Here is a 25,592-nt window from a genome sequence, read left to right as displayed (position 1 = left end):
AGGTAGACTAAACTTCTTTGACAAACGGAACTGAACCGACTTCTAAAGTCACGTTTACATTTTCTTTAGCTAACGAGACAGATTATGAGGTTTATGTATCCCTTTTTCTAAAGAAACTGTCCTCAAAACTGATGTTGTGCTCCAAAAAGACAAGGAGTGTCTAATGGAAATGTTGAACTCTCCTTTATCGTCAATCAATTATTTATTCAAATAATTTATCGACCGCTAAATTTGCTACATTTAGAATGTTTTCCTTATCTAGCGACCATAAAGTTACATATTTTGAGCACGGTTTGTTAGTTATTGTTATATGACTAAAATTACTCCGCCAGACCTTGTGCCATCAAACATGAACTCTTCTTTGAAACCCAAATACTAATTTTTACCCTTGATCATTACGATGCTTTCCTTTCCTTTTGAGATAAAATAAAGGTTGAAATTAACTTCATATTGAGATTTGATTATAGGTTAGGAGTTTGTTTCAATTTTATGGTTTTAAGAATTTTAGGGTCCACATCATAACGTGCGCTCACTTTATGACATTATTGCAGTGATTATATTTACTTTACCTTAAATTAAAAAATCAAAAGAGGTTTTAGAAGCAACAGTTGCAGTTAGTTTATCCTATCATAAATTTGGATTGGAGTTTCCTTCATACTGACAAAGTTTGTCTGTAGGAAAGTAGGATTAGGCAATATGGCAAAATATACTACAATTTCTTTAAGACAAAATTACAATCTTGATTTTGTCGTGATTCTTAAAAAAATTTGGCGAGTATTCTCTAACCGTTTACATCATACTAAAAAATGTTTTTTATATTTTTTCGTAATGTATCTCTACTCTAATAATAATAATAATAATAATTTCCTTGTATTGTCATTCTGTGTAACAATGTACACAGAACGAAATGTCGATTGCACCTGACCCGTTGTAAAAAAAAAAAAAAAAAAAAAAAAAATTAATAATAGTCTGTTTTTTAAAAATCTGTTGACAAGTTTTTAATCAGTTTTACTTTGAATTCCCAAGTGTCCCGGACACACTAACCATAAGATTTTGACTTTTCAAAGTGGATTAGAATGGCTTGTTTTATTATATTTTTTATTTCAAATTTTTTAAATTTTTTTTAGATAGGATTAGTTTAAATCGTACATTATACATTAAAGAGAGTGTATAATATTTGACCACTAGATGTCACTGTATTGTGTTGCGCAACCCTAAACGAGTGCTAAAAAGCACTAGGAAGAATACAAACTACAGAGACTCAAAATGACCAATACATGGCCTTTTGCTTCTCATTTTTTGTCCAGCCTCTTACAAAGTTTTGCTTTTCTGGGGTACCCTTGGCAGCAAGATGGCAGCTCCCTCTAGGTGTGCTTCAAGTTTTGTAAAATGAATACAAATTCCTTGACCTACAAATTCTATTAAAAAATGCTTGTTTGTATAATAGTCTGTGTATTTTTTATCATTATTAATATCAGTACTTTTTTTTGTAAACGGAAGTTTTTTCCCCAATAGAATGTGCTTCATAATTTACAATGTCTTAAATGCGTTTGGGTCAAAGAAATATTGGCACACACAACACTTAATGAGCTTTCAATTCCCTTTTAGAGAAGGGTTAGGGTTTTAAATTCAGATTAACGACAGGTTTAAGTTTGGTAGGGTTTTGTGTTAGGTTTGGAACCCAAGCCTATCTTTGGGTTTCATAGTTGGTATTCAAGCTAGGGTTTTGTCAAGGCTGGTGTTTCACATTGTAGTTTTAAGACAGGATTAGGTTTCGTTTTGTTCCTATGCAATGATTTCCTGCCCATTGTTTTCCCTGCCTTATTTTGTATGCCCTTGGAGAGTTGTGAGAGTGAGCATCCAAACGGTGGATCACGTTGCCGTATTGTGACATGCCGCCACGGAAAGACGCTCTGACGGTTGCAACGTGACGCCCGGAAGCCCTCGGGCCGCCTTGCCCAAGCCGGCCGGCATCTCAATGCCATTTCCAGTACTCTGCTACTGTTGGTGTGTCACGCGTCTGACGTGACATTAGCTCCACATCGAGGCCTTCTGACCCCGAGTGTAAATATAGAGTGGTAGGTAGCTGAGCCGATGGTGATAGTGATGCACAAAGACAACTGGACTTCTTTGTGTGCTCGCTGACACTTGGGAGCTCTTGACCAAGTCACTGTTCTGAGATGGCAATCGTTACTACCGGCTGTCAGCCTATCAGAGGACAGAGGGTATGTCGAGTGACATCATACAGAGAGACAAAAGTGGGCAACCAGTTCCTCAAGGGCCGCATGTCCTGCAGGATTTTGGAGATCTCTCTTCTTCAATGCAAAGGATTACGTTCACCAAGATGCTTAACAAGCAACTTCAAACTTGCTATCTAGCTAAACATTTATTTGTATCATCTGAGTTGAAGAAGAGTAACCTCCAAAAATGATAATGACCATGAACGATTGCTGGGGAAATGTGTTTGTGTGTATATGTGTGTGTGTATATATATATATATATATATATATATATATATATATATATTAGTGTGTGTGTGATACTCCCTCATTTTTCTTTTTTCCATTTTTACATGTTTTAATTTCCTGAATTTTTTTTGACAATTATCAGGAAGCCTTGCATATTCAGAATAAATTAATTAACAACAACAAAAACATGCAGGACAGGTTGCCCTCGAGGCCCGGGTTGTCCACCTCTGCTCTAACTGGTCAAATGTTTGTTTGTTTTTGTTAAATGCCACTTTAAAAAGTGCCATTCAATATTACAAAACAAAAAAAAAACAGAACAAATAAAAAATGTTGTGAAATCCAGCAAATACCTGTTTATTATATAAAAGAATACCCCTCAGAAATCGCATTTTTCATCAATAGGGAAGCAAATATTTGGCATAAAAATGCTTTAACCTTCCTTTAGCATGTTGAGAAGTTCAACTTTGTGGGTTATTAAAAGTATCTTCCTCTGCCTTTCGGGGCTTTTGTGGGTCCAGAGCGTTTTATTGACATGAAACTCTTAATAGAAAAAGACATACGTAATGTCATTTCATCAAACTGTTTAACATGTCCAGCATAGATCGCATTGTTAATGATGCAGGGCAGACTGTTATACTAATCAGAATGAAGAACACAATGCAGGGTGAAAATCCACAAAGTAGCAAAACCATGAAAAGTCAATAACGGCGAGGGATTACTGATTACTCTGTCGCCTATTATTGTGGAAGGCATGACCCTCATCTGAGTTGTTGTCCATACTTTCTAATATTATACATATGGAAATGATGATGTGTTGTTAATGAGAGGACATACTTGGCAGAAGATCTCTATGTAATTATCTTAAAGATTTTAGGCTATACCACAATGTTTTTCCAGGTCTAAGGCCTGAGGTCTGCTTTTTGGGGTTGCTAAATATGGATTCGTCTTTCATTACCAGACCATTACCAACAATTTTGTTCGCATGTGTTGTCAACATGCTGCATAGTTGACAACCGGATGTTATGACATTTTCCACAAAGTAAAAAAGTCCATCATTGGGCGTATTACTCACAGTGAGAATGTCCTCAAATTGTGTATGTGTGTCATAATTTACAGTGACAGCAGTTGAGTTGAGCCTGTTAGCATTGTTTTTCGGACTCCCCCACCCTCTTGCTGTAAAGTCAGGTTAGCAGCTGCGACCATGCTTTGTCATTGGCCCGCCCTGTTTATCAAAGGCAAAATAGCCGATGACTAACGAACCCTGATGGAACAAGGCAGAGCATCCCCCGCCGTTTGCCCGTTCACCTTGAAGCTAAGCTATGCTAGCCCGCAGTGGGCAGCCCCTGTCAAAACCCTGAACCTGCCCCCAGATTGACCTTCCACTTCACATCTGCCACTGGCCACTGTGGCTTTGCTCAAATAATCAAAGGCAAATTACAAAATGTTAGAAGGGCTTTACTGCCGTTATTAGCCTGCCACCATATAATCACATGGTTCATTTCATTCAATGCAAACTCATAAACAAACTTTGAGTAACAGTGTTGTATGCTGTAACCTTTAATATGGTTGGTTGGATGGTTGGATCCCTTAACCACTAGGGTCGTAGGGGCACCATTTTCTGCTGTTTATCCTGGGCAAGTTACAGCCTGGTGGCACTCATCCCTCCTGAGGCCAACATATGTTTCCACCCGGATTCGAACAGGGTCCCTTTCGCATGTTAGGCGAATGTGCTATACTCTGTGAAATATGAAATGAAATGAAATGAAATGATCTGCATTTATATAGCGCTTTTCAAGTCAATGACTTCCCAAAGCGCTTTACAATGTGCTCCACATTTCCCAATAGCGGCCTTGCAGCCATGTAAGGCGCTAACCTGCTTATTGGGGGTATTAGGGGTTCAGTGTCTTACCCAAGGACACTTCGACATGTAACACGGAGGAGCCGGGATTCGAACTGCGATCTCTTTATCCCAAGACGATCGCTCTACCTCCTGAGCCACTGCCGCCCTAAATGGTGCATGGGTACTGTTGTGTCATCATTATGACACAAAGTTAAACCACCAAAGAACGATTGATGTGACCACAAGTGTGTTTAATTGAAGTTTTAATATCCTTTTCTGGATGGTGAAAACTGCAACAATACAATACAGTTCAATGACATCTGTCTGAACTAATACAAAATACAGTTTGGAAATCAAATAAACAATTTTAGAATTTGCGGCATTGCTTTTTTAATTCTCAACATGGATGAGACAGATTGGACATGCAATTGTCATGTTAGCTATAGCATGAGACTGTTTACTACAAGATTGCTGAACCAGAAAGGACGCTGAACACCCGAAGTAGTATTATTTTGCTAATTCTGTTTTACTCAAAGCTCAAATAGACCCAAAATAATTATTTTGAACACTTCTTAATGACTTACATGCGTTTTTAACCTTTATGCTAAATTTTAAACACAGGAAATTATTAATTGAAGAGAGAAATTGACTCTCTCGCCTCACATTTTTGCTAATGCTAAGTTGCATTTGTGTACTTTAGTTGCTCATTAACATCTGATACGTTGCATACAACCTTAAAGGAACATTGTGCATTACTTAACTCCCCCTAAAAAAAGTAATTCATTGTAGAAAATTATTTTAAATACTTGTAAAGAAATGTTTATTTAGGCTCACCAGGAAGCTGATATAATTGTCCACCATGTTGCAGCTAATGTTACAACCCAAAACCCAATTTGTGTGAGAATGTTCGCTATTTAAAAAAAAAAATATATACCGTTGATGCTAGTTTTTTTCTTAGCATTTGAATGGAGTCTTCGTCTAGTATAAGCACTTAGCTTGCAACACTTAAATAACATAGAATGTTTTATTATTATACAGAGAATTTAAATGTTCTTGTTGTGTGTTAAGTTTAGAGCAGGGGTGGGTTACCTATGGCTCTTTTCATAAGTACATATGTCCCGGTGATCAAATTTGACTGTTGCACATTTCTCTGCAGTGATTATAGCTGACTTTGGCACATGAAAAGCCAAAACAACACTAACCCAGCAAAAGGTTCAGTCTAGTACAGTCATACCTCTACTTACGAACGTCTCTACATATGAATTTTTCAGGTTACAAGCAAACTGAGCGTAAAAAAATAACCTAGAGGCACAAATTTGTTTTCAGGATACGAATAAACAGACCAATACCGTGTGCGCTGCTTTTTGGCGCTCCGCAGTACTGTACCTGACAACCCGATTCGTATGCGTGAGCTCTGGCATGCTTTTGTGTCTACCGCTTATTCTTTGTGCCCACTTCCTCTTTGTATCCACTTCCAATCCCATTTCCGCTCTGTAAACAGTACTGTACTCTACTGTATGCTGGCGATACAAAAATATTAATGATAGACCCCAAGAACGACATTCGGAAAAGTGAGCAGCAAGGAGAAAAGAATTGGTAAAGTGAGCAGCAAGGAGAAAGGAAACGGAAAATAGTGTTTCTGGACATTGCAACAAAGCAGGAAATAATTGAACGGTATGAAAAGGGGATGTGTATTTGTGATGTCACCAAAATAGATGGTCGTAATACATCTACGATCGCCACGATTATTAAACAGAAGGAAGCGCTAAAATTTACTGCTCCTTCCAAAGGCCTGGCAGGAGATGACCAGATGTAGCCTTATGCGACCTGGAGAAAGCTGTGACCTGATGTTGTTGCCCAGCAAGATATTGAGGAGTGGAGAATGAAGTAGACACAATTATTTCACTGGGAAAGGACATGGGTCTAGAGGTGGATGAAATTGATATCAATGAGCTGATACAGGAGCACAACGAGGAGCTTTCAACAACAGAGCTGCAGGAATTGGAGGCGATGCAACACACCGCTGTGCAGGAAGTCTTTAGAGATGACGAGGAGGAGGACGCACCCATCATTTCATCCGCCAAAATTAAGTACATCTTGGCAAAATTCCATGAAGTCTTGGAATTCGTGGAACTTCATCACTCCAAAAAAGTTTTGACTGGTCGGGTTATTGCTCGTTATGACGACGTCTGCCTCGCGCATTTCTGAGGGATTGTCAAAAGTCGGCAAAAGCAGACGTCATTGGATCAGTTCTTTAAGGAACAAGACACAAAAAACACTGCTAAGGACCAGTATACCAGCTCAGTAGCCTAGATGGTAAGGCGCTCGCTTTGAGACTGGGAGGTCGGTGGTTCGCGCCCCGGCCGAGTCATTCCTAAGACTTAAAAAGTGGTCGGCGGCGCCCTCTGTTGGCTGCGGCTGCATCGGCTCGCTACAACGGGTCAGGTGCAATCGACATTTCGTTCTGTGTACATTGTTACACAGAATGACAATACAAGGAAATTATTATTATTATTATTAAACAAAGAGGCAAGTTAAAATGTAACAGAATATTTTTATTATTTCCTTTTTTCCTTGATTTTTTTACATTGTGTGCCTCTTGTCTTAAGTTTTTGGTGTGGTACTGTAATTTTAACATGTATATGTTTCATGTTCTGATGCTTTTTTATGATTGATTAATAAAAAAAAAATCATACTTTTGCATTTCTTGGAATGGATTAGCGAATTTACATTGAAAAGGTGCGTCTACTTACAATCTCTTCGTAAGTGTAGGTACGACTGTATATATAGGGAATAACTACAGTTTTACAGTCAGGGTGTCAAACAACATACGCTGGTCAAAATGAGCCTCAACACTCTTAAGTAACTGAGGGCGGGAGACATATTTTAAGTGGTGTAATTATATTGATATGGGCCACAGATTCTGGCATTATTATTATTTCATGGATTTGGTAAAATCATCAAACAACACACTGAAATATTATGTGCTGAAGAATTAGTCTTTGTTTGGGGAGCGGATTCGGTGGTTTTGTTGAATTTTGTCTGAAAATATATGGTGTGGCTCTCTTAAAATTTGTTTTTAAATATTTCTGCCTTTATGGCTCTTTGGGTTTGAAAGGTTCCTGATCCCTGGTTTGGAGGTAAGATCGGGCCTAAAAAGATCTAGCCCGACCCTGGCCAGGGGGTATCAAAGCCCGACCCGGGCCAGGGAGCATCATAGCCTGACCCAACCTGGGCCTAACCAATTACCTTATTTTCACGGCCAGAAGACACATATAAAAGTCTCAAATTTTCTTCAAATTGTGCGGTGCGCCCTGTTTAAAATGGCAGCGGACGTAGCTGACGACGTTGATGAAGCTTAAGGGTGAAGTGGGCGTCACAGCTAAAGGTTCAGGTGTGGGCATGTATCTAAGGCTAGGTTCACACTGCAAACCTTAATTCGCAATTCCGAATTTTGGGTGAAATCCGATATTTTTGTGAGATTGTTCACATTTCAAACTTTTATACGATCACCTGTGACTTCTATGTTCCTCTTGTATCCATTGTTTGCGGAAGTACTCGTGGATGCTAACGCTGTAGCGTATCCGATTTTCATATTTTATTTGTGATGGCCTGGTCAGGCTTCTCTCCCGCTGACTTTTTATTGTTTTTTTTCTTTTTTAATAATTATGCACCAGTCATTTTTCTTTGTTTCCTTGTCTTTGTGTTGTGCGGTAAAGGATCCGCACGACGGATTCATTCCGTTTCTGGGCCCGAACATGAATGTAGTGATTGACATTTTAGGTATGAACAGCGACACAAATGTCGGGTTGGGCGCGAGTTTAAGAGTTTAATAGTATAATAGTAAAATGAGTTTGTTAAACTCACCAGCTAGCCACTTCACACCTGCGACGCGGAGCAGGCTCTCTCGGCAACTCCTAAAACCAAACTCTTTTACCCAACAAGCTGAGCGTGAAATTCGTCAGAGAATCTCAAGAAAGGCTTTCGACACAAGAGGGTGAAGATTAGAGGCTTCTCCAGCTGCCTTTTGGGGGGTGCTTGCTAAAAACTGTTAACTTTGCATTTCAAATCACCAGAGTGGAGGATTTGCCTTTTTTTAAGCTTTAGGAAAATCCCAAGAGAAAAGTAGCTCTGGGTCTTTTTAATTTTTTCCTTTTAATGCATCACCAAACTTCACTCACAATGCATGGATGCTTTGCGCTGTTGGCTTGTGATGTCCACCCAAGCATTTGCTGTTGAAGCATTGTGTAAATATTTTAGGGTGCCTGGGGGCCAGTTTCAACATCATGGTCAAAAACTCGTTTCATGTAATGCATGGGGTGTCAAAATCAAATGGACGGCAGGGCCAAACAAAGAAATTGCCCACAAGATGATTGCTGAAGAGCTAAGGGGGGGAAAAAAAATGGAATTTTCTATCCTTAGCTCAACCAAGATATGGTTTTAAATATAATTAGAATAAAATACAAAACAGTTTAATCATCCATAAACCATAATAACACTTTCTTCAATAAGTAACGTAATGTGGAAAAAATGCAACGATTCTCGCTGTATGATACAATAATGCATCAAAATCATACCGGGGGACCTAGAAAACCCTTCCTTAGTGAGACCCACACCATATATTTTCCGACAAAATTAAACGATACCACCAAACCCGCTCTCCTGACAAAGAAGTAATTGACCTGCTGGCCTTGACTTTGACATAAACTATACGCGGTGAGCTAAGACCGATCAGAAAGGGTTTTTCTAACAACTGGGGATCTTTGTATCATTTGACAAATGATATATTTTCATCAACACGCACAGAAAAAAACCCGTTTTATCTTTTTTTGGGGAGGGATTGTAGGAACTTAATGACAAAAAGGCCGCTTAGACATGCTATCTGTATAGTCGAATCCCAGAAATGTATTTCAACTCAGGCGGAGACTGATGCTCCACATTGGATTAACTTCATTGCACGTCCAGCGGCATAATTGGTAGAAAATCCACCATGGCGGCGTAATTATTTTTGGAGGAGGCCCTCTGATTTGCATTAGCCTTGGACGTGCTAACTCCAATGCTAGCTCTGGAGGGCTGAAAAGATAAATGAATAATCGGCACTCTTTAAAAGCCATGAAACATTTAAATGAAGTAATGTTTCTTCCTAAAGGGCACAGTGGAGATTTCTCCCCATACATATGCAGGAAAAAGTCATCCCCCTTTCCTGATGAACATGTACGCTTGTGTTCCCACAACATGTTTTTTTTCCGGGGCTCTAATGCTTCCTCAAGGCTACACCTTTTACGTGGATTAGATCAGATTTGGACAAACATGTCGCATGTAGCTCTGACGTTCACAAAGTACGCTAATGTTATTGCTAGGTTGCCTACAGCAATGCTAAAGGCAACCTGCATCAATCCTAATGAAGTTGCAAATTATGTTCCGATTAAACAAAAATCAATTTTCTTTGATTTATTTTTTGTTGTTGTTGTTTTTTTTTTTAATTACATTTATTTTTAAATCATTGCTATGGGTGCTCACATCCACAATGTTGTGTATTTACTCTGGATTTAGGTTTCTTATTTGCGCCACTTAGTTTTGTGGAAGTCTAGTTATTTTTGTAGATCATGACCTAGGGCCAATCCACAATGTTGTGTATGTTAGAAGAAGCTACACGATTTATTAAGTCCACCCAGTTTGCTTATGGTTCCGTATTTTTCAACAAGAATTAAATGGCTCCTCCACATATGAGATTAATACATTCCTGGATCGAGTTACTACCTACAATTTCTTGTATCTCGAACAAATTTCACCCATAATAAAGAATTGAAAACCAACCAGTCCGTTCCCTTCCTCCCCAAATCATCCACGTTAACGCTAAATAACTATATAATGTATTCTTGATCACTACAAACACATTCAAAAAGAAAATGAACATAGAAATATAACATTCATTCAGTATAATAACAAAGCACAACAAAAGTGCGCAGGATCAGGTCGGTATGGCAGGAAACGCACATGCTAACTCACAGGAGCTGATTTGAGTCTCCAGTTTTAGTCTGGAAATATTTGTAACTTTGCATTTTCGCTGTGGACTGTGACATAGTTGCTTCCCAATGGCGTGTTCTTCCTTGATTAAATTACTATGAGGTCCCGATTTCATCTTTTTTAGTGTTAAGGGATTGTTCCTAACGAATGCAGTCATTGACACGACCATGAATTCACTCAAAAATGCAGATTTTTTTTTCCCATTCAAAATTCACCGCAATGAGGCAACTGGGTGAATTCAGAAGTTTTTTGACAGCAGACATACAATCTACAGCTAATGGGCAGAGAGAAGGTCGTTGGATAGGATAAACGGTTGCACAGCCTGGAAACGCCACACAACACTTGTGCTGACTCGGGACGGCTCAAGCGGGAAAAGATGCTAAATCACAGAGATTTGCGACGCTCTCCGTGTTTCCTGGGAAGAGTTGCGACGAGCGAGGCGCCCGGCCAGACGCCAGCAGGCTTTCAAGGCCGGCGTAGATAATAACGTCTCAATCACAGGAGTCGAGGTTAAAGTATTGACAGTGTCAGTCTTAATTGTGTCCCATCCAACGCCACGTATCGGTGTCAGACACTGTCTAAAAAGGGTCTGTCATTAACCTTGGACGGTCTTATTAGGTTAGCGCCTAAAGACAAAAAAAGTTAATTACTCAAAGTTAAAGCAAAAGGGGAACAAAACGAAAAGCTAAACATCAAGACCTTTGCTATTCCACTCGTCTGGTGAGTCGGGACCATCACTGGATCATCTAGCACTCATCGGGGAAATGACAGAGACTAGCGTGAACCCACACACCGTTGTTGAGCAACTCTGTTTGATAATGTACTGGAGGAGGGTGTAATATTATGGCAAAATAATTAAATTAGTAGGGACAACTACATATGCCCAAACAAAAATGGTCTGGCTCCTCAGAACACATCGATCAGGCGTGTCAAAGTCAAACGGACAGAGGGCAAAGAAACAATATTGGCTACAAGCCGATGGCCGGACTGATCCAATGTTGACAATTTTTAAATAAACCTAATTGAACCTACTGAAAAGATTACCCATATATTCTCTATATTCTCACTCTAATTTTCAAAAATGAATAAAATACTAAAATAAAAACAACAAATATTCATGAACATGAAAATGATTTGAAAAAAGCTACATTCACCATCAGTAGCCTTTAGTTTCTATTTTAGTGGGCTAAATCTAAATCAAAGAAAAAATATTAATTGCAAAATTCTCCCATTCACCTAATTGAAAAATTCCTTCATATATACATGGATTGAAATACATTCATGTGCGAAAATCTGTTACCAAAAATGACACTTTTATCAAGGATAGGTAATGCACAGTGAACAAAAAAATACAGAATGATTCTTGGTGCAAATTACAATAGTGAAGGTTTTCTTCGGCATTCACATGTGAAATAGATGAATGTACACAATGTTGTGAAGTGTCACGTCAACATCAAATAGGACTAAAAGGGAAGCTAATGAAATTAAAGTGCAAAAATTGAGGATGAATGAATGTTTTTATTAAACCTGTGAAGTGTTACTTATAGAACATGACACAAAATTATAGAGGAAACACATGCTGCATCATAAACGAGTTAAAATCGTTTTTTTCCATAGCTAATATTGCCTTATTTATTTTTTTTGAATCTCATATTGGCATATTTATTCGTGTACAACATTAGGGCAGCATTAGCTCAGGAGGTAGAGCACTCGTCTTGGGATCAAGAGTTCACAGGTCCGATTCCCGGCTCCTCCGTGTTATATGTCGAAGTGTCCTTGGGCAAGACACTGTATTCCTAATGCCCCCAATAAACAGGTAGGCGCCTTGTATGGCTGACTCCCTATTGGTGTGTGTGTGTGTGTTAATGGGTAAGTGTGAAGCACATTGTAAAGTGCCTTGTTAAGTCTTCATTGACTTGAAAAGCGCTATATAAATGCAGGCCATTTACCATTTACAACATGTATTTTTAAGCATAACAAAACGTTTGGGTGCGTTTTATAACCAATGTCTTATGGTAATACTACCATATTTGCACAATGATTGATCAGTCAAAACATTGAAGACAACCACAACTCTCAACCCACAAGACAGTCCTATTTCAGCAACAAAGTCCAAATCACCTGCGTTGGACGTTCTATAATAATTACGGTAATTCTTGATGGTGCTTGTTTTACACAAGTAAATGGTAATTGGTCTGCATTTATATAGTGCTTTTCAAGTCAATGAAGACCTCCCAAAGCGCTTTACAATGTGCTTCACACTTACCCATTCACACACCAATAGCGGCCATGCAGCCATGCCTACCTGCTTGTTGGGGGCATTAGGGATTCAGTGTCTTGCCCAAGGACACTTCGACATATAACATGGAGGAGCCGGGAATCGATCCTGCAATGTCTTGATCCCAAGACGAGCACTTTACCTCCTGAGCTAATGCCGCCCTGTGAGTTATACACGAGGAAATACGGTAAAAATGTTTGTTGCCTTTCCCCAAACTCTTCAAACTATTGTGGCTGTCGATTTTCATGAATACTTTTCTGTGATTTTCCGTGTCCAGACACTTGGCCCTTCTACAGTGTCCACCCCGAATGCTCCAGTGGCAGGTTACAAGCGCATGGTCATCCCAAATCAACCACCTCTGACAGCTACCAAGAAGTCCACACCCAAAGTCCAGGCCCCGGGCAGCTCGTCAACGCTACCCGCTAAGCTCCAGCCTGTGGCCGCATCCTACGCCACTGCCTCTACACCAAGCCAGCCCACCTTCAACGTACAAGTTCGGGCTGCCCAGCCTAGCCCCCAGCACCCCACCGCTGGCGGGCAATACTTCGGAGGGGGGCAGCCACAGGCACGTAGCCCCACCCAGGTGCAGTACATGCCGGCCCAGGCCAAAGGGCCTGACTTCGCCTACGGGCCGCCGCAGCCAGGGTTCTCCCCTGGAGGTCCTGGGGCCTATCAGGAACAGCAGGCCTACAGAAGATCCGAGCCACAACCGTACCAAGCAACAGGCCCCAAAAAGACCATCATCACTGATGTGCCTCAGAGCTTGGACCTTTACTCTTCTGGACCTGTCGTTCCACCAAAGGTAAGAGCTGTGTGATCTCTCGTTTTATAGTGTTTTTAAATCGGATTTTCGTACTAAAGTTTTTCTGCCGATTAGCATTTTACTATAAGACATGATAAATACTAGGGCTGGAACTAACAACTTGAAATGATAAGTCGAAAAAGCAGATAATAATTAAATAAATACAACTAATATCATGTGCGTTTTGTAAAGTAAATATGAGAAATGCTGTTAAGTCCGGGCGGCACGACGGATGAGTGTTTTTTGTGTCCGCGGCACAGTTCTGAGGTCATGGGATCAAATGCAGCTACCAGCCTTCCTGTGTGGAGTTTGAATGTTCTCCCTGTGCTTGCATGGGTTTCTTCTGGGCACTCCGGTTGCATGCCAGGTTAATTGCCTGGTCCAAATTGTCCCAAGGTCTAAAAGAGTGAGTGAGTTGTCTGTCTCTGTGTGCCCCGCGACTGGCTGGCAACCAGTTCAGAGTGTTCCCTGCCCACTGCCCGATGACAGCTAGGTTGGGCTGCAGCACCCCCGCGACTGTGTTGAGGGTAAGTGGTGCCACTCAGCCGCCATGCTGCCGGGCAGCAAACCCCTTCCCAGAAAAATGGCCTGGAGAGACATGGACCCTGACAGTCTGAACTTGCCTAAGACACACCACAGGAAGTGGTGCCCCAACCATCCAGGTGGTTAAGGAGGTGGTTAAAAATGTTCCATGCATATAATCAAAACCCTATTAGCTTGAATGTTACTTAAATCTTACTGAGGCAAGTCAGATTCCGTTTCATATACCTATTCGACATGGTTTGTAATTAAATTTGGTACATCACCAATAACTTGTTGTGATACGCCAGGTCTGCTTTGCAAATTTTCCAAGTATGTTTTTATTCACCGTGTCCAGGCTAAATGCTTCGGAACTAGATATGTTTTGATACAGGAACTTGATAATGAGGCCACCATTTCTGTATGTTACCGCTCGAGACAAAGCCACTACTGCGCATGAGCGACTTTTAGCACAGATTAAAATCATGTGAGATGCCTCTCTGTTGGGAAAAACATGTCTGGCGACAATAGTCGACAATGAAATTCATTGTCGACTATTTCTGTTAGAGATTTTTGTCGACAACGACGACTAATTGTTGCAGCCCTTTTAAAATACAAGGCATTATATTGTGGTCACGCTACATTAAACATAAAGTGTGTCCTCTATTCTAGAAAGCTTATTTAACTTTTTGATTTTATGCGGCTTGGTTTGCTGCATTTTCTTTTTTTCTGATTTCCTCCAATATAGTCTCCACTGACATTCCATTGCTTCACAATGTTGGGTGCGCCCACAAAGAAATAATGTGTGCACCACACTAGTTCTTCATTTGGTACATGTCTCTGTTTTTCATCCCATGATGTCTTAGCAGACTCTTTAATGCGATCATTCTACAATGTTATGTCGGTGTGTTTCCTCATTTATGTGTTTAAGCTGAGTGTGCGCACACATTTCTTATGCACTTGTATACAATATTTACTTGCACGGGAACGTGGCATGGGAGGTGCTCGCATTCTATGATTGTGATGCACAGAATAAACTGTTGTTTTAACCTTTATGAATTTTTAAATGCTGGTGTCCATTGGGGCTATGTGCCATGTGAATCTATTTGTCTTGCAAAACAAAAAAAATTGCAGCGACGTTTTTTTTATTTCTGACTCCCTTGCTGTCATTGGTCGTGCATATTATTTAGAGTCAAGTCAAGATTCGTTCGGGTTACAAGATTTCGAAATGAAAAAGCCCTGTTGCCATGTTTGTATTATTTTCATTGAATCAAAACTCGTTTGCGGCGTGTGGACAGATCGGTGCCAGCATAGCTTTTAAATAGAAGCGCACGTTCGTGTGCTGTGAATCGTCAAGTATAGTCCTATGCCGCCGAGACGGACTCGTTGTAATGTGAACAACATCTCTGGAAAGTGGAAGGCCCTGGAGTTCTCCTCTAATTCAAGGATTCTCGCCGGCGTACAAAGCGCCTTCCACATCCTACGGGAGACGTTCATCAAGGACCGGACGTGTTTTACTAAACACAAATTAGACGCGCAAGCCTAATTATATTTGCTCAAAAACAAGGAAAATCTACATTTTTTACTTGAAAGCTCTCACTTGCCCGACGTCCCAGTTTGGCGCCAAAACACAAAAGGTGACGTTTACTGCATTTGTTTGCCTTTGATGCCACATAAAAGGAAAAGGAAAGAAGTAATGAAATGCAATAAACACAAACGAGCGTGGAGTATATATTTAGAAGTCACTCTCTAAGGTCTTGCTGGATTTGTGTTTGCTTACCTCCATCAAGGATACTCTGTTACTTGTTCCCACCAGAAGAAAGACTGAAGGTCAAGCTATAATGTGACGTTTGAAGTGTAAAAACACGCTTAAAAAAATAATTTACAAAATAATGCAACATAAAGTACATTATTTTTATTATTAACTCATTCACGGCTAGGCAAATATAAGTTGAATTCAGCAATGTGTACAGCAATGTTATGATAACTAAAAAAGACAACATTTCAGGAGTTCAAATGTTTAACAATGATAACTTTATAGTTTAGCAGACATTCAAAATAGGGAAAAAAGACATCAATACATTTTCAACTTGCAAGAAAAACAGGCGAAGATGAGAAACCCTCACAATGACAACTTCCAAATCTGTTCTAAAAGCCCTCCCCTGAGCCCATTTTTTTAAATGAAATCTCTTAGCAATAACAGATCTACCCTAAAGGGTGTGGAAACAAAGAACAGCAACATTATTTACTGACTGTGACAATGCTGTGAACTGGGCATAATACACGGTAATCAAAATAACGAATACCCGTGAGGTATAAAAGTCCATAGAACAAAATGGCATCCTATGCAATCTACTTTGCAGGTGTCCAATATTAAAAGCAGAACACATCTATCAGTTACATTGTTGAAGGAACGACAAAAATTGCACATGAAAAAAAATTATATTCACACACTTTTTTCAGGACTATAAGGCGCACCTAAAAACCCCACATTTCAGTTTATCTTATAGACCGGGAATACAGTCAATGCAATCTGAAATTGCATCATTAATATGAAATACTTGTATATATGGTAACAATTCGTGAAAGAATGGATTAGTTATTTTAGTTTTGAAACCAGATTTCCATTTTGTTCTATTAAGAAGACATATTTTATTTTCTAATGTTATTCTTAATGCAGTGCTCGGTCTTACTAATTTAATTCGCCTTATAATCTTATGCATTTTATGTATGTGAAAAGTATCTCTTAAGGGAATATTTTGAGGTCGTGCCCTATAATCAGTTGCGCCTCGAACATAACACTTTAAATTAGAAAAAGTCCAATATTCAAATGAAAAATGAAGAACTTTAGGGGACATATTTATATTAATTAAAAACATTTTCAATATGGATGAAAAGGAAATATCTTACTATTTCTTCCAAATGACTAAATACCAAAATAAACTATATATTTCTTGAAAATTAAAATGTACCCAGCATGTTTCACAGTTAGGACCTTATCTTCATGTCTTCGTTTCCTTTTCGTGCTTCTAGTCTCCTTTTGTTCTCTTTGACTCCTCGCCTCAAATCTGCTAAATAAACTAGCGCTGATAATTAAAATGTTCATCGTTCTGAAAGCATTTGCTCCCTAATCATGTCGTGACTTGCGGGTAACCTTGGCAATCGTGACTATGAATGGAAACGCAGCCGCCTCTTTCAATGCAGTTTTAGATTTAAGCCTCACCAAAGAAGTATGTCCATTAGCTTGATTGATTGACGCTACATCGGGACGCTGTTTGACGGATGTCTTCATTAAAGGATAACTTTGTAAGTATTCACAGAAGGTTAGGACGAGTTCAACATGTGATTGAAATGTTTGCGATTTTTTTTCTCACTCAATCACCACGTCAAAAATAGACAATTTCCACGAATCCTGGTTTTGCCACTTCCCAAAATGGTAACGCGAGGGGTTAAGCAGGATGACAACTCGTGTTATTGCCAGCTAATCTTGAGTGACGGCACTTTACAGGGCAGCGGATTATTATTTTGCAATCCCGACCAACGGCCGATGTCCGCCAAAATATCAGCCGTGTTGTCCACAGTTAAAAGAAGTTCTGCAGAAGAATTTCTGTAATATTGGTTTCAAAAATATTCAACTGGGGAATTTCGATTCATCTATGCTAACTAATCGATACATTTATACCATATGTATCCGTGTATAACACAAATTTTTATTTACTTTTTAAAAGATTTTAGAGTTTCAGTGCATGTTATACACAAGGTCTAATGTATATTACCATATTTGGGCAATGATTAAAAAATATCGCTGACCACAATCGCAAAACATTGAATGCAACCACATCTCTCCACCGTCTCTTTTTAGTGACAATATCCAAATCACTTGCGTAAACCTTCTATAATAATCACGGTAATTCTCAGTGGCTTTTGGCAGAGGCGAGGCCCCTTTTCATTTATTTCCTCGTCTCGCTCTAACTGAAATTTGAGTTAAGCATTGCACTTTTGCACAATTACCAATGTCTACAGTTTCAATTCAGTCTTCTTCATCTCATCTCATCTCCCATCTCATTAGGTGCACTGCTTATCCTCAGTAGGGTCGCGGGGGTGCTGGAGCCCATCCCAGCAATCATCGGGCAGTGGGCAGGGGACACCCTGAACCGGTTGCCAGCCAATCGCAGGGCACACAGGGACAGACAACTCGCTCGCTCATTCACACCTAGGGACAATTTGGACTGGCCAATCCACCTGAAATTCATGTCTTTGGAATGTGGGAGGAAACCGGAGCGCCCGGAGGAAACCCACGCAAGCACTGGGAGAACATACAAACAGGTAGGCTGGTATCTGGATTTGAACCCACACAGGAGGTTCCCAAGACCTTAGAACTGTGCCGCACACGCGCTAACCACTGCGCCGCCGTGCTGCCAGTCTTCTTCATATTTTAACTAAATATTGGCATATGTTGGATCAGGGGTGTCAAATTTAATTGCACAGAGGGTCAAAACTCAAACCACATCTTTAGTCCCGAGCCGAACAGGACACACTAACTTGAGTTTTTTTTCTTTTTCTTTTTTTTCCTTTAGTCCAGGTAAATTAGTCCAGAATAAAAATACTTAAACAATAAATGACTTAAAATACCTTGCTCTACATAAAAATCTAGAAGTTCAAGATATGGAAAAAAATGGAACAGAATATGATGATATCAATAACAATGATGTCAATAAATTGAATTCCAAATCCGAGAAGAAGTGAACCAGTAAAATCTGAGGCGCGAAGTAGCAAGGGGTCTCTGTACTTCGGAGTGAGGACAGCACAGTTAACATTTATGAAATAAACAATTAATATAAGTGCTCAAACCAGATTTCATAATGTTAATTTATGTTATATGAAATCATTTTCGATTAACTGTATTGATGTATTTTTATGCAACCCTAGCGCCTTATCCTCCAGTGTGCATTATATATGAAAATATTTCACAAAGGTAGTGGTTTTAAGGAGGTGCGCCTTGTAGTGGAGAAATTTGGTACATGTATTATTTCTATGTTGGTTTGAATTCTCGTTGGCCTTCGTACGAAGTAAAAAGGCGGAGTTGATTCAGTCCGTGGTCAGTCCGCATAGATCAGTTTGTCACGGGTTCGCTCGTAAATAAGCGACCGCTTGCCCGACCGACGACACTGACACTAAATAACGAATTCGATCGATAGCTGCCGTCGGGAAAAAGCCTCGTTGCAAACGGTTTGCACGTACTCTTCTGCAGACAAGGCAGCAGGGATGGGCCATTTTATTGCAGTAGGACAGACTGAGGACGGACAACATTTTTCACCAACTGGCGGGGGGGGTGGCCACAAAAGACCACTAACCAGTTGTTTTCCAAAAAAGGCTATTTTAGAACCAGATGAATTACATACAAACAAATACATATTTCAGAAAACATTAATCAAATTCTGTAAAACTCAGAGGATCAGAAGCTCACAACAAAAGTTCTACTTCAAAAGGCAGAGTTGCATAAAAGTCAAATTCACATTAAGTTGCGTTGTATATCTTAAATATCTTTTTTGAATCCGAAGAAATGTGTTAAGCCTATCATTTTGTAGGACAGAGCAGTATACTGTAAAATTGTATTTCTCAACCTTTGTTGAGCCCAAACAACTTATCTTAAAATATAAAATTATCGAGGCACACAGTCCATTAGAAATGTTTAAAACATAATTTAATCTTCAATTGTAATGTTTCCTAAATTGACAGTATAAAATTGTTCTGATCATTTGTGGTCACTATGGCTCAGGAGTTAGTACAGGTTATAATTTTGTTATGTAATGTTATTATATTCAAACCTGTTTTTAATGTTATTCTATACTTTTATCTTCTTTTTTTTCTGGAAAAATAAGAAATATAAAACTTAATTTGTTTATCTCAGTGATTATCTGCGTTTATTTTGGACACACTTTTTCCATCAAAAAATATCAAGGCACATATTTCACCGAAAATATTTAAAAATTAATTCCTGGCATCGGTTTCATGTTGTTTTAAACTTAAATTATTATGTTGCCTACATAGACAGTACAATGTTTTTCTGATCCCTAAGGAGGTATCACAGGTTATCAATTTTGGTTAATAACTTTGTTTGATTTGGGATTTCACTACATGTTGTAATTTGGTATTTCACAGAAGTTTTATCCAGATTTTAAGTTTTTTAAAAGAAAAATAAGGAAAAATAAATCCTAATCAGTAAAAAATCATCTGAAATATTCAAGTCATGTTTATTTGTATAGCCCTTGATCACAAAGTGTCTCAAAGGGCTGCACAGACCACAGATTACTGCAAACTACCGACTATTATTACACCATTTCCCGATCTAAAACCTACATGAGGCCAAGGAAAAACCAAACATTTTTTTAACTATGTCTTTACTTTTTTTGTCTTAGTAAAATGATAAATTCATAATTAAAATCAACATAATTATGTGCCTTTTTTATATACTTCATTTGATTTATTATTTATTGCATAGCAATCTTAACCCCTGAACATTCCGGTACAATTCGCCTATAATCCCAATCCAAAATTTACCTAAAGTAAATGCTGTTCTTGAACCATTTAGACTGTTTTTTTAAAAAGGTTAGACTCTGAAAATTTTGTACCATCGATCCATCCATTCATTATCTGCACCGCTAATACTCAGTAGATTCGCGGGGGTGCTGGAGCCCATCCCAGCTATCTTCGGGCAGTGGGCAGCGGACACCCAGAACTGGTTGCCAGCCAGTCGCAGGGCACACAGGGACAGGCAATTCGCCTGCTCAGTCACACCTAGGGACAATTTGGACAGACCAATTAACCTGTCATGCAAGTTTTTGGAATGTGGGAGGAAACCAGAGTGCCCCGAGGAAACCTACGCAAGCAGGGGGAGAACATGCAAACTCCACACAGGACGTTCAATCTCATGACCTCAGAACCGTGACGCACACGCGCTGACCACTGCACTGCCATCTGGCCCAAGTTCTGTCCCAAACTGAAATAATCACTGCAAGTGCAACTAACATTAAGTAATCTGAGTTGGAACACACAGAAATAGATGTTTTTTTTTTCTCGCCAGATGTTTTTTTTTTGCAATTAAATACCTGCAGACGAGTGTAGCATGGATATATTAGCCTGAAAACAGGTGAGACAATAAAAAAAAAAGTAAACATTGCACATTTTTCTGTTTGCCATTTGGAGACAACCACATATCTACACTAAAGCTTTGCAAATTTGTGTTTTGCTTTGGCCAATATTTTTGACATAAACAAGTTGTTAATGGCTTTCAAGGGGAGTTTTGGAGCGAAGTGAACGAATTTCTAGAAGTAACATCGAACGAAGCAGACAGGCTTTTAGGCGGATTCTATTTATCTGTCAGCATTATCGTGTGTTTTGGAGTAAATATTTGACACTGTCGGATTCTAAGGGTGGTCCTTGATATAACAAAGCCATTTTCGAATTTGATGACGACCAGGGGACGTAATTAGTGAGTTACGCCAGAATTATAGTATTCGGGTATCTTGTTTCAGACTGATGGTGATTTTTTTTTGGGATGAGTATATTTTGACATGATCAGCATATCTCGATGCACAAGAGTTTAAGTTTCCATTGATATGTGGAAAGCCATTTTTCAGTCACTGGTGATATTGTACAGACACATATTTGTTTATCTACACTACAGTGGCCCACCTGCGGGCCGTCGGAACACAAAGGGGTTAAACAGCGTCATAAAAAATATGTTTTAATATATTTTCCTGTGCTTCCTCTTGAGCTGATAATAAGTTTCTGAAAAGAAAAATAAATGGGAAAACCCTTCCACCTATTTATATGGATTGAAATTACTAAATTTTGTGCAGGCTTGGGGAGTAACGGAATACATGGAACGGCAAAAATTATGTTGGCAAGCTGTTTGGATTTATTTTCATTTTGTTTCTGTCGCATTTTATGTTAGTTTTGCCGGAGATCAAAGTGATCAAAGCCAGGAGAGAAAGCTTACCGCGTGTTGCGAGTCAAATTTTTATTCATATTTAGTTTCTTTTGTCTTTTATTAGCATATTTGGTATTGGAGTAATCCAAAAGTAATTGAAAGTAATCCAGTTAAAGTAACCCTACCCAACCCTGGCTATATACAATGTCAATGTCTTTATACATTTACCGTTCACAGGTTGCTTTGTTGAAGACAGGGTCCTACAGAAACAGCAGGCCCTGCTGTCTGCTCCTGAGATCCAAGTTCCTAACCCTTTATTGATCAAGTATTATACAGGCCGCTTGGAATTTTTCTGTTATTTTGGCCAGAAATCATATTAGTGATAACTTTCAGCCTTTTTTTTTTTTAAGAACAACCGAAGCTTTCAATATCTGGCAATGTCTACCATAAAAAGGTAGGACTATGTAATAACACTTTAAAATGAAAAACAAAACAAAAATCGACTTGGATATTTCAGGATAAGTTGTGACTGGAACTTAACATGAACAAAAAACGTTTTTGGAGTAATTTTCTCTCAGTTGTCCACATATTTTCAACTATTTTGCCATGACCACGACCACCATCTGTTACAGTAATTTAAAAAGGGCTTGTAAAACAGGGGCACTGGCGCCCCCATGGTAATAAGAGGGTCAAGAGATGGGAACACAAACAAACGTGATTAGTTTGTTCTTCTCACCGTTTATACACACAGTTGAATAAAGAATTTTAATGCATGTCATGCATTACGAGAAAGGGGTTAGAAATCACCACTATGCCCACTTCAAATTCTAAAACCTGAACATACCAAGTACATCCATACGTTAGCAAAACAATGACAATAAATGACAATGTCATTAAGTGCACACGCTAAAGACACGTCAACTATGTTCAGCGCGGTCTTGACAAGCAAGCCATCAGTTGTTGTTATGTCGTTTGCCTTTTTAATTCCCCCCCACCCACTTTTTTTATTTCGCCCCTCCAGATCGCTGGTGGCGGCCCCTCTCTGCACTCAACAGATTTTCAAATATCTGTTTGCAGGCGCATGTGTCACTTCCAAACACATGACCTACTTTTGTACTCACGCACAATCTTACAGACGTCAAAAAGAGAAAGGAAGCCGCTCTCCTGACTTGCATACATTACACCTCGTGTCTTTGCGGGAATCCCCGTCCTCACGCGTCCGTTATGGCTCCAGCCTTAATTTTTAATTATTGTACACAGCTGCTCGAGTGTAACATTTCTATATTTTTCCCCGACCCTGCCGTCCCCTCCCCTCCTTGCACCCCTCAGCATTTAATTGGAGCTGAAAGAGAATGACCTATTTTGTTTGGAGAACATTTAGACTTATGTGCTCCTCCTCAAGATGCGGAAGGTGGCCTTGGGCTGCTTCAGGAAGGGAACTAAAATATAGTGATTCAATCAGAATGTTGGCTATTGGAAAGTACTTAAAATTGTGTTTTGAAGATGTGACACTTTGACTGTAAACTGTAGTTCAGACTGTGCAATTTATATAGTGGACCGACCTAATCTCACCACCGGCGTTGCATTTGCTTTGCACATGCCTAACTCCGTTAAGGGCAAGTCATAATTGGAACAACACATATAAAATTTGCTTTCACAAACTTCTATCTCCGAGCCATATGTATTCATTAAAGGGCCATATTTGGCTCGCTAGCCATAGGTTCCCGACCCCTGCTGTAAAGGGAATGCATATAAGCTTCTACTAGACACAATATTCTTTACGTGGACTGTGTGTATTATCATCACTTGATGTCCCTGTATTATGCCCTCCAACTGAAAAACAGTGCTAAAAGCTCAAGGAAGAATAGTCAAGTCAAGTCACGTTTATTTGTATAGCCCTTTATCACAAAGAGTCTCAAAGGGCTGCACAGATCAAAGACTATTATGACACCATCTCCTCATCTAAAACCTACATGAGGGCAAATAATACACATATTATCAACATAAAATATAGGTTATTCATATGCAATAGAGGAGTGTGTTTTAAGCTTAGATTTAAACATTTCCACTGAGGTTGCAGATCGAATCTCAGGGGGAAGAGCATTCCACAGCACCCGGGCCCGGACGGAGAGCGCTCTCGAACTTGCAGATCTCTTCTTGGCTCTTGGGATCACTAGTAGACTAGCGTTTTCAGAGCGGAGGCTCCCAACTACGGAAGACACAGCCTTTTACAGATTTTTGCAGAGCATGAGCACCAAGATGGTGGATTAATATGTTGAGTGCAAGCCCTTTTTCAATATCAACTCTAATTGCATCATTGGATCTCTCTTGACAAACTCCTGTATTGACACTTCAGTGCAGAAGGGAAGAGTCCCAGGAATACCGGGGTGTATCGAGCACACCGATCCATGAGACGCGAGAGAGCATAAGCAATTTGGAAGTACTGTGGCTGGACCTTGCCAATGCATATGGCTCAATCTTACATAAGTTGGTGGAATTATCCCTGATTAGACACTATGTCCCACAGAAGGTCTGCAATATGTCTGTTGTTAAGTCTGGGTGACACCACAATTCCATCCATGTCATAAAAGCCAGTAAAGAGCCTCGGAAAGATTTTCACCAGCAAAGGATAGCGCTGCACGTCAACCGACCAACGATAACCTTAACACGTGGCTCTCAGCTATGGACTAGTCGGGACTTGAGGGGAAGTTTAAGGCTTGGATTTATCAGAACGGAATCCTTTCCCATCTTTTTTGGCCGCTGCTGATGTACGAATTCCCTATGACCATTGTGGAGAGCTGTGAGAGGAAGATCAGCTCATATCTGTGCAGGTGACTGGGCCTGCCACAGAGCCTGAGAAACATTGTCCTGTTTGGGCACAACACTAAGCCTCTTGTCTCAATAAACTGGCGAGGAAAGCGAGCTCTGTTGTGGGCACAGAGCTGGACATCCTGACAACAGTAGCTGAGAGACGGGCACTGGAAAAGCTGCGGTCAATCATGGACAATTCGTCGCATCCACTACACAGCATTATATCCAGACAGAAGAGCAGCTTCAGCGACAGACTGCTATCACTGTCTTGTACCACGGACAGACTGAAGAGATCTTTTCTTCCTCATGCCATGAGGCTCTTTAACTCCAACCGGCAGAATAAAGGCCCACATTAAACCACACCCCCTACATTGCATATTACCGTACTTTTATTGCAGTGTGTATTTTATGTAGCACTATTTAAATACTCTATACAACACGCTACAGTGGTTATTAACACGTCACATTGGGTATTTGTATATTGTATTCTTTTTGCTTTATTATTGTATTGTTCTCAGCGGAGGGATGCTGCTGGAAATTTGAATTTCCCTGCGGGGAAGAATAAAGTAACTATCTATCTATCTCTATCTAAGCTGCAACTTTCAATCAGCAGTCTAGCAGAAGAGTTCAAGGTTTCCCGGGCCTGAAAAGTCCTGCTCTACCAAGATTCCACAGACAGAAAAGTCTGGAGTGCATTTCAGAACAGGGAGGAAGTGGCATACCCAGGAGCAGTAAAGAGAGACAGCACAGCGCCCTGGTGAGAACTGTAGCTACAGGACCCGTTGAGTTAGGTAGCAGCTCGAAACCATGCTACAGCAGAATCAAGGCTCATGAAAGATGAAAGCTTACCCTGGATGAGGTTTGCGCTAAGGTGAATGAGAAGCACTTCAGCAGAGTGGTGGGCATGGGCAAGC

General features: G+C 39.8%; 1 protein-coding gene across 6 annotated transcripts in view; it reads left to right on the top strand.

Annotated features, from left to right (window-relative positions):
• The window catches only part of lpp (LIM domain containing preferred translocation partner in lipoma), a 206,936-nt gene that overhangs the window by 99,691 nt on the left and 81,653 nt on the right, over nt 1–25,592 (top strand). For all 6 annotated transcript variants that reach the window (XM_088348866.1, XM_088348864.1, XM_088348863.1 and 3 more), the window contains one exon: nt 12,891–13,415. In XM_088348866.1, coding sequence (XP_088204992.1) covers nt 12,891–13,415 — 525 coding nt within the window. The remainder of the gene's footprint in view (nt 1–12,890; nt 13,416–25,592) is intronic.

This window comes from Urocampus carinirostris, chromosome 12 (assembly GCF_059441175.1).
Source record: "Urocampus carinirostris isolate Australia breed hairy pipefish chromosome 12, RoL_Ucar_1.0, whole genome shotgun sequence".
NCBI classification, from domain to species: domain Eukaryota; kingdom Metazoa; phylum Chordata; class Actinopteri; order Syngnathiformes; family Syngnathidae; genus Urocampus; species Urocampus carinirostris.
Note: the sequence above shows the minus strand (reverse complement) of the source record. Positions and strands in the feature narration are given on the sequence as shown.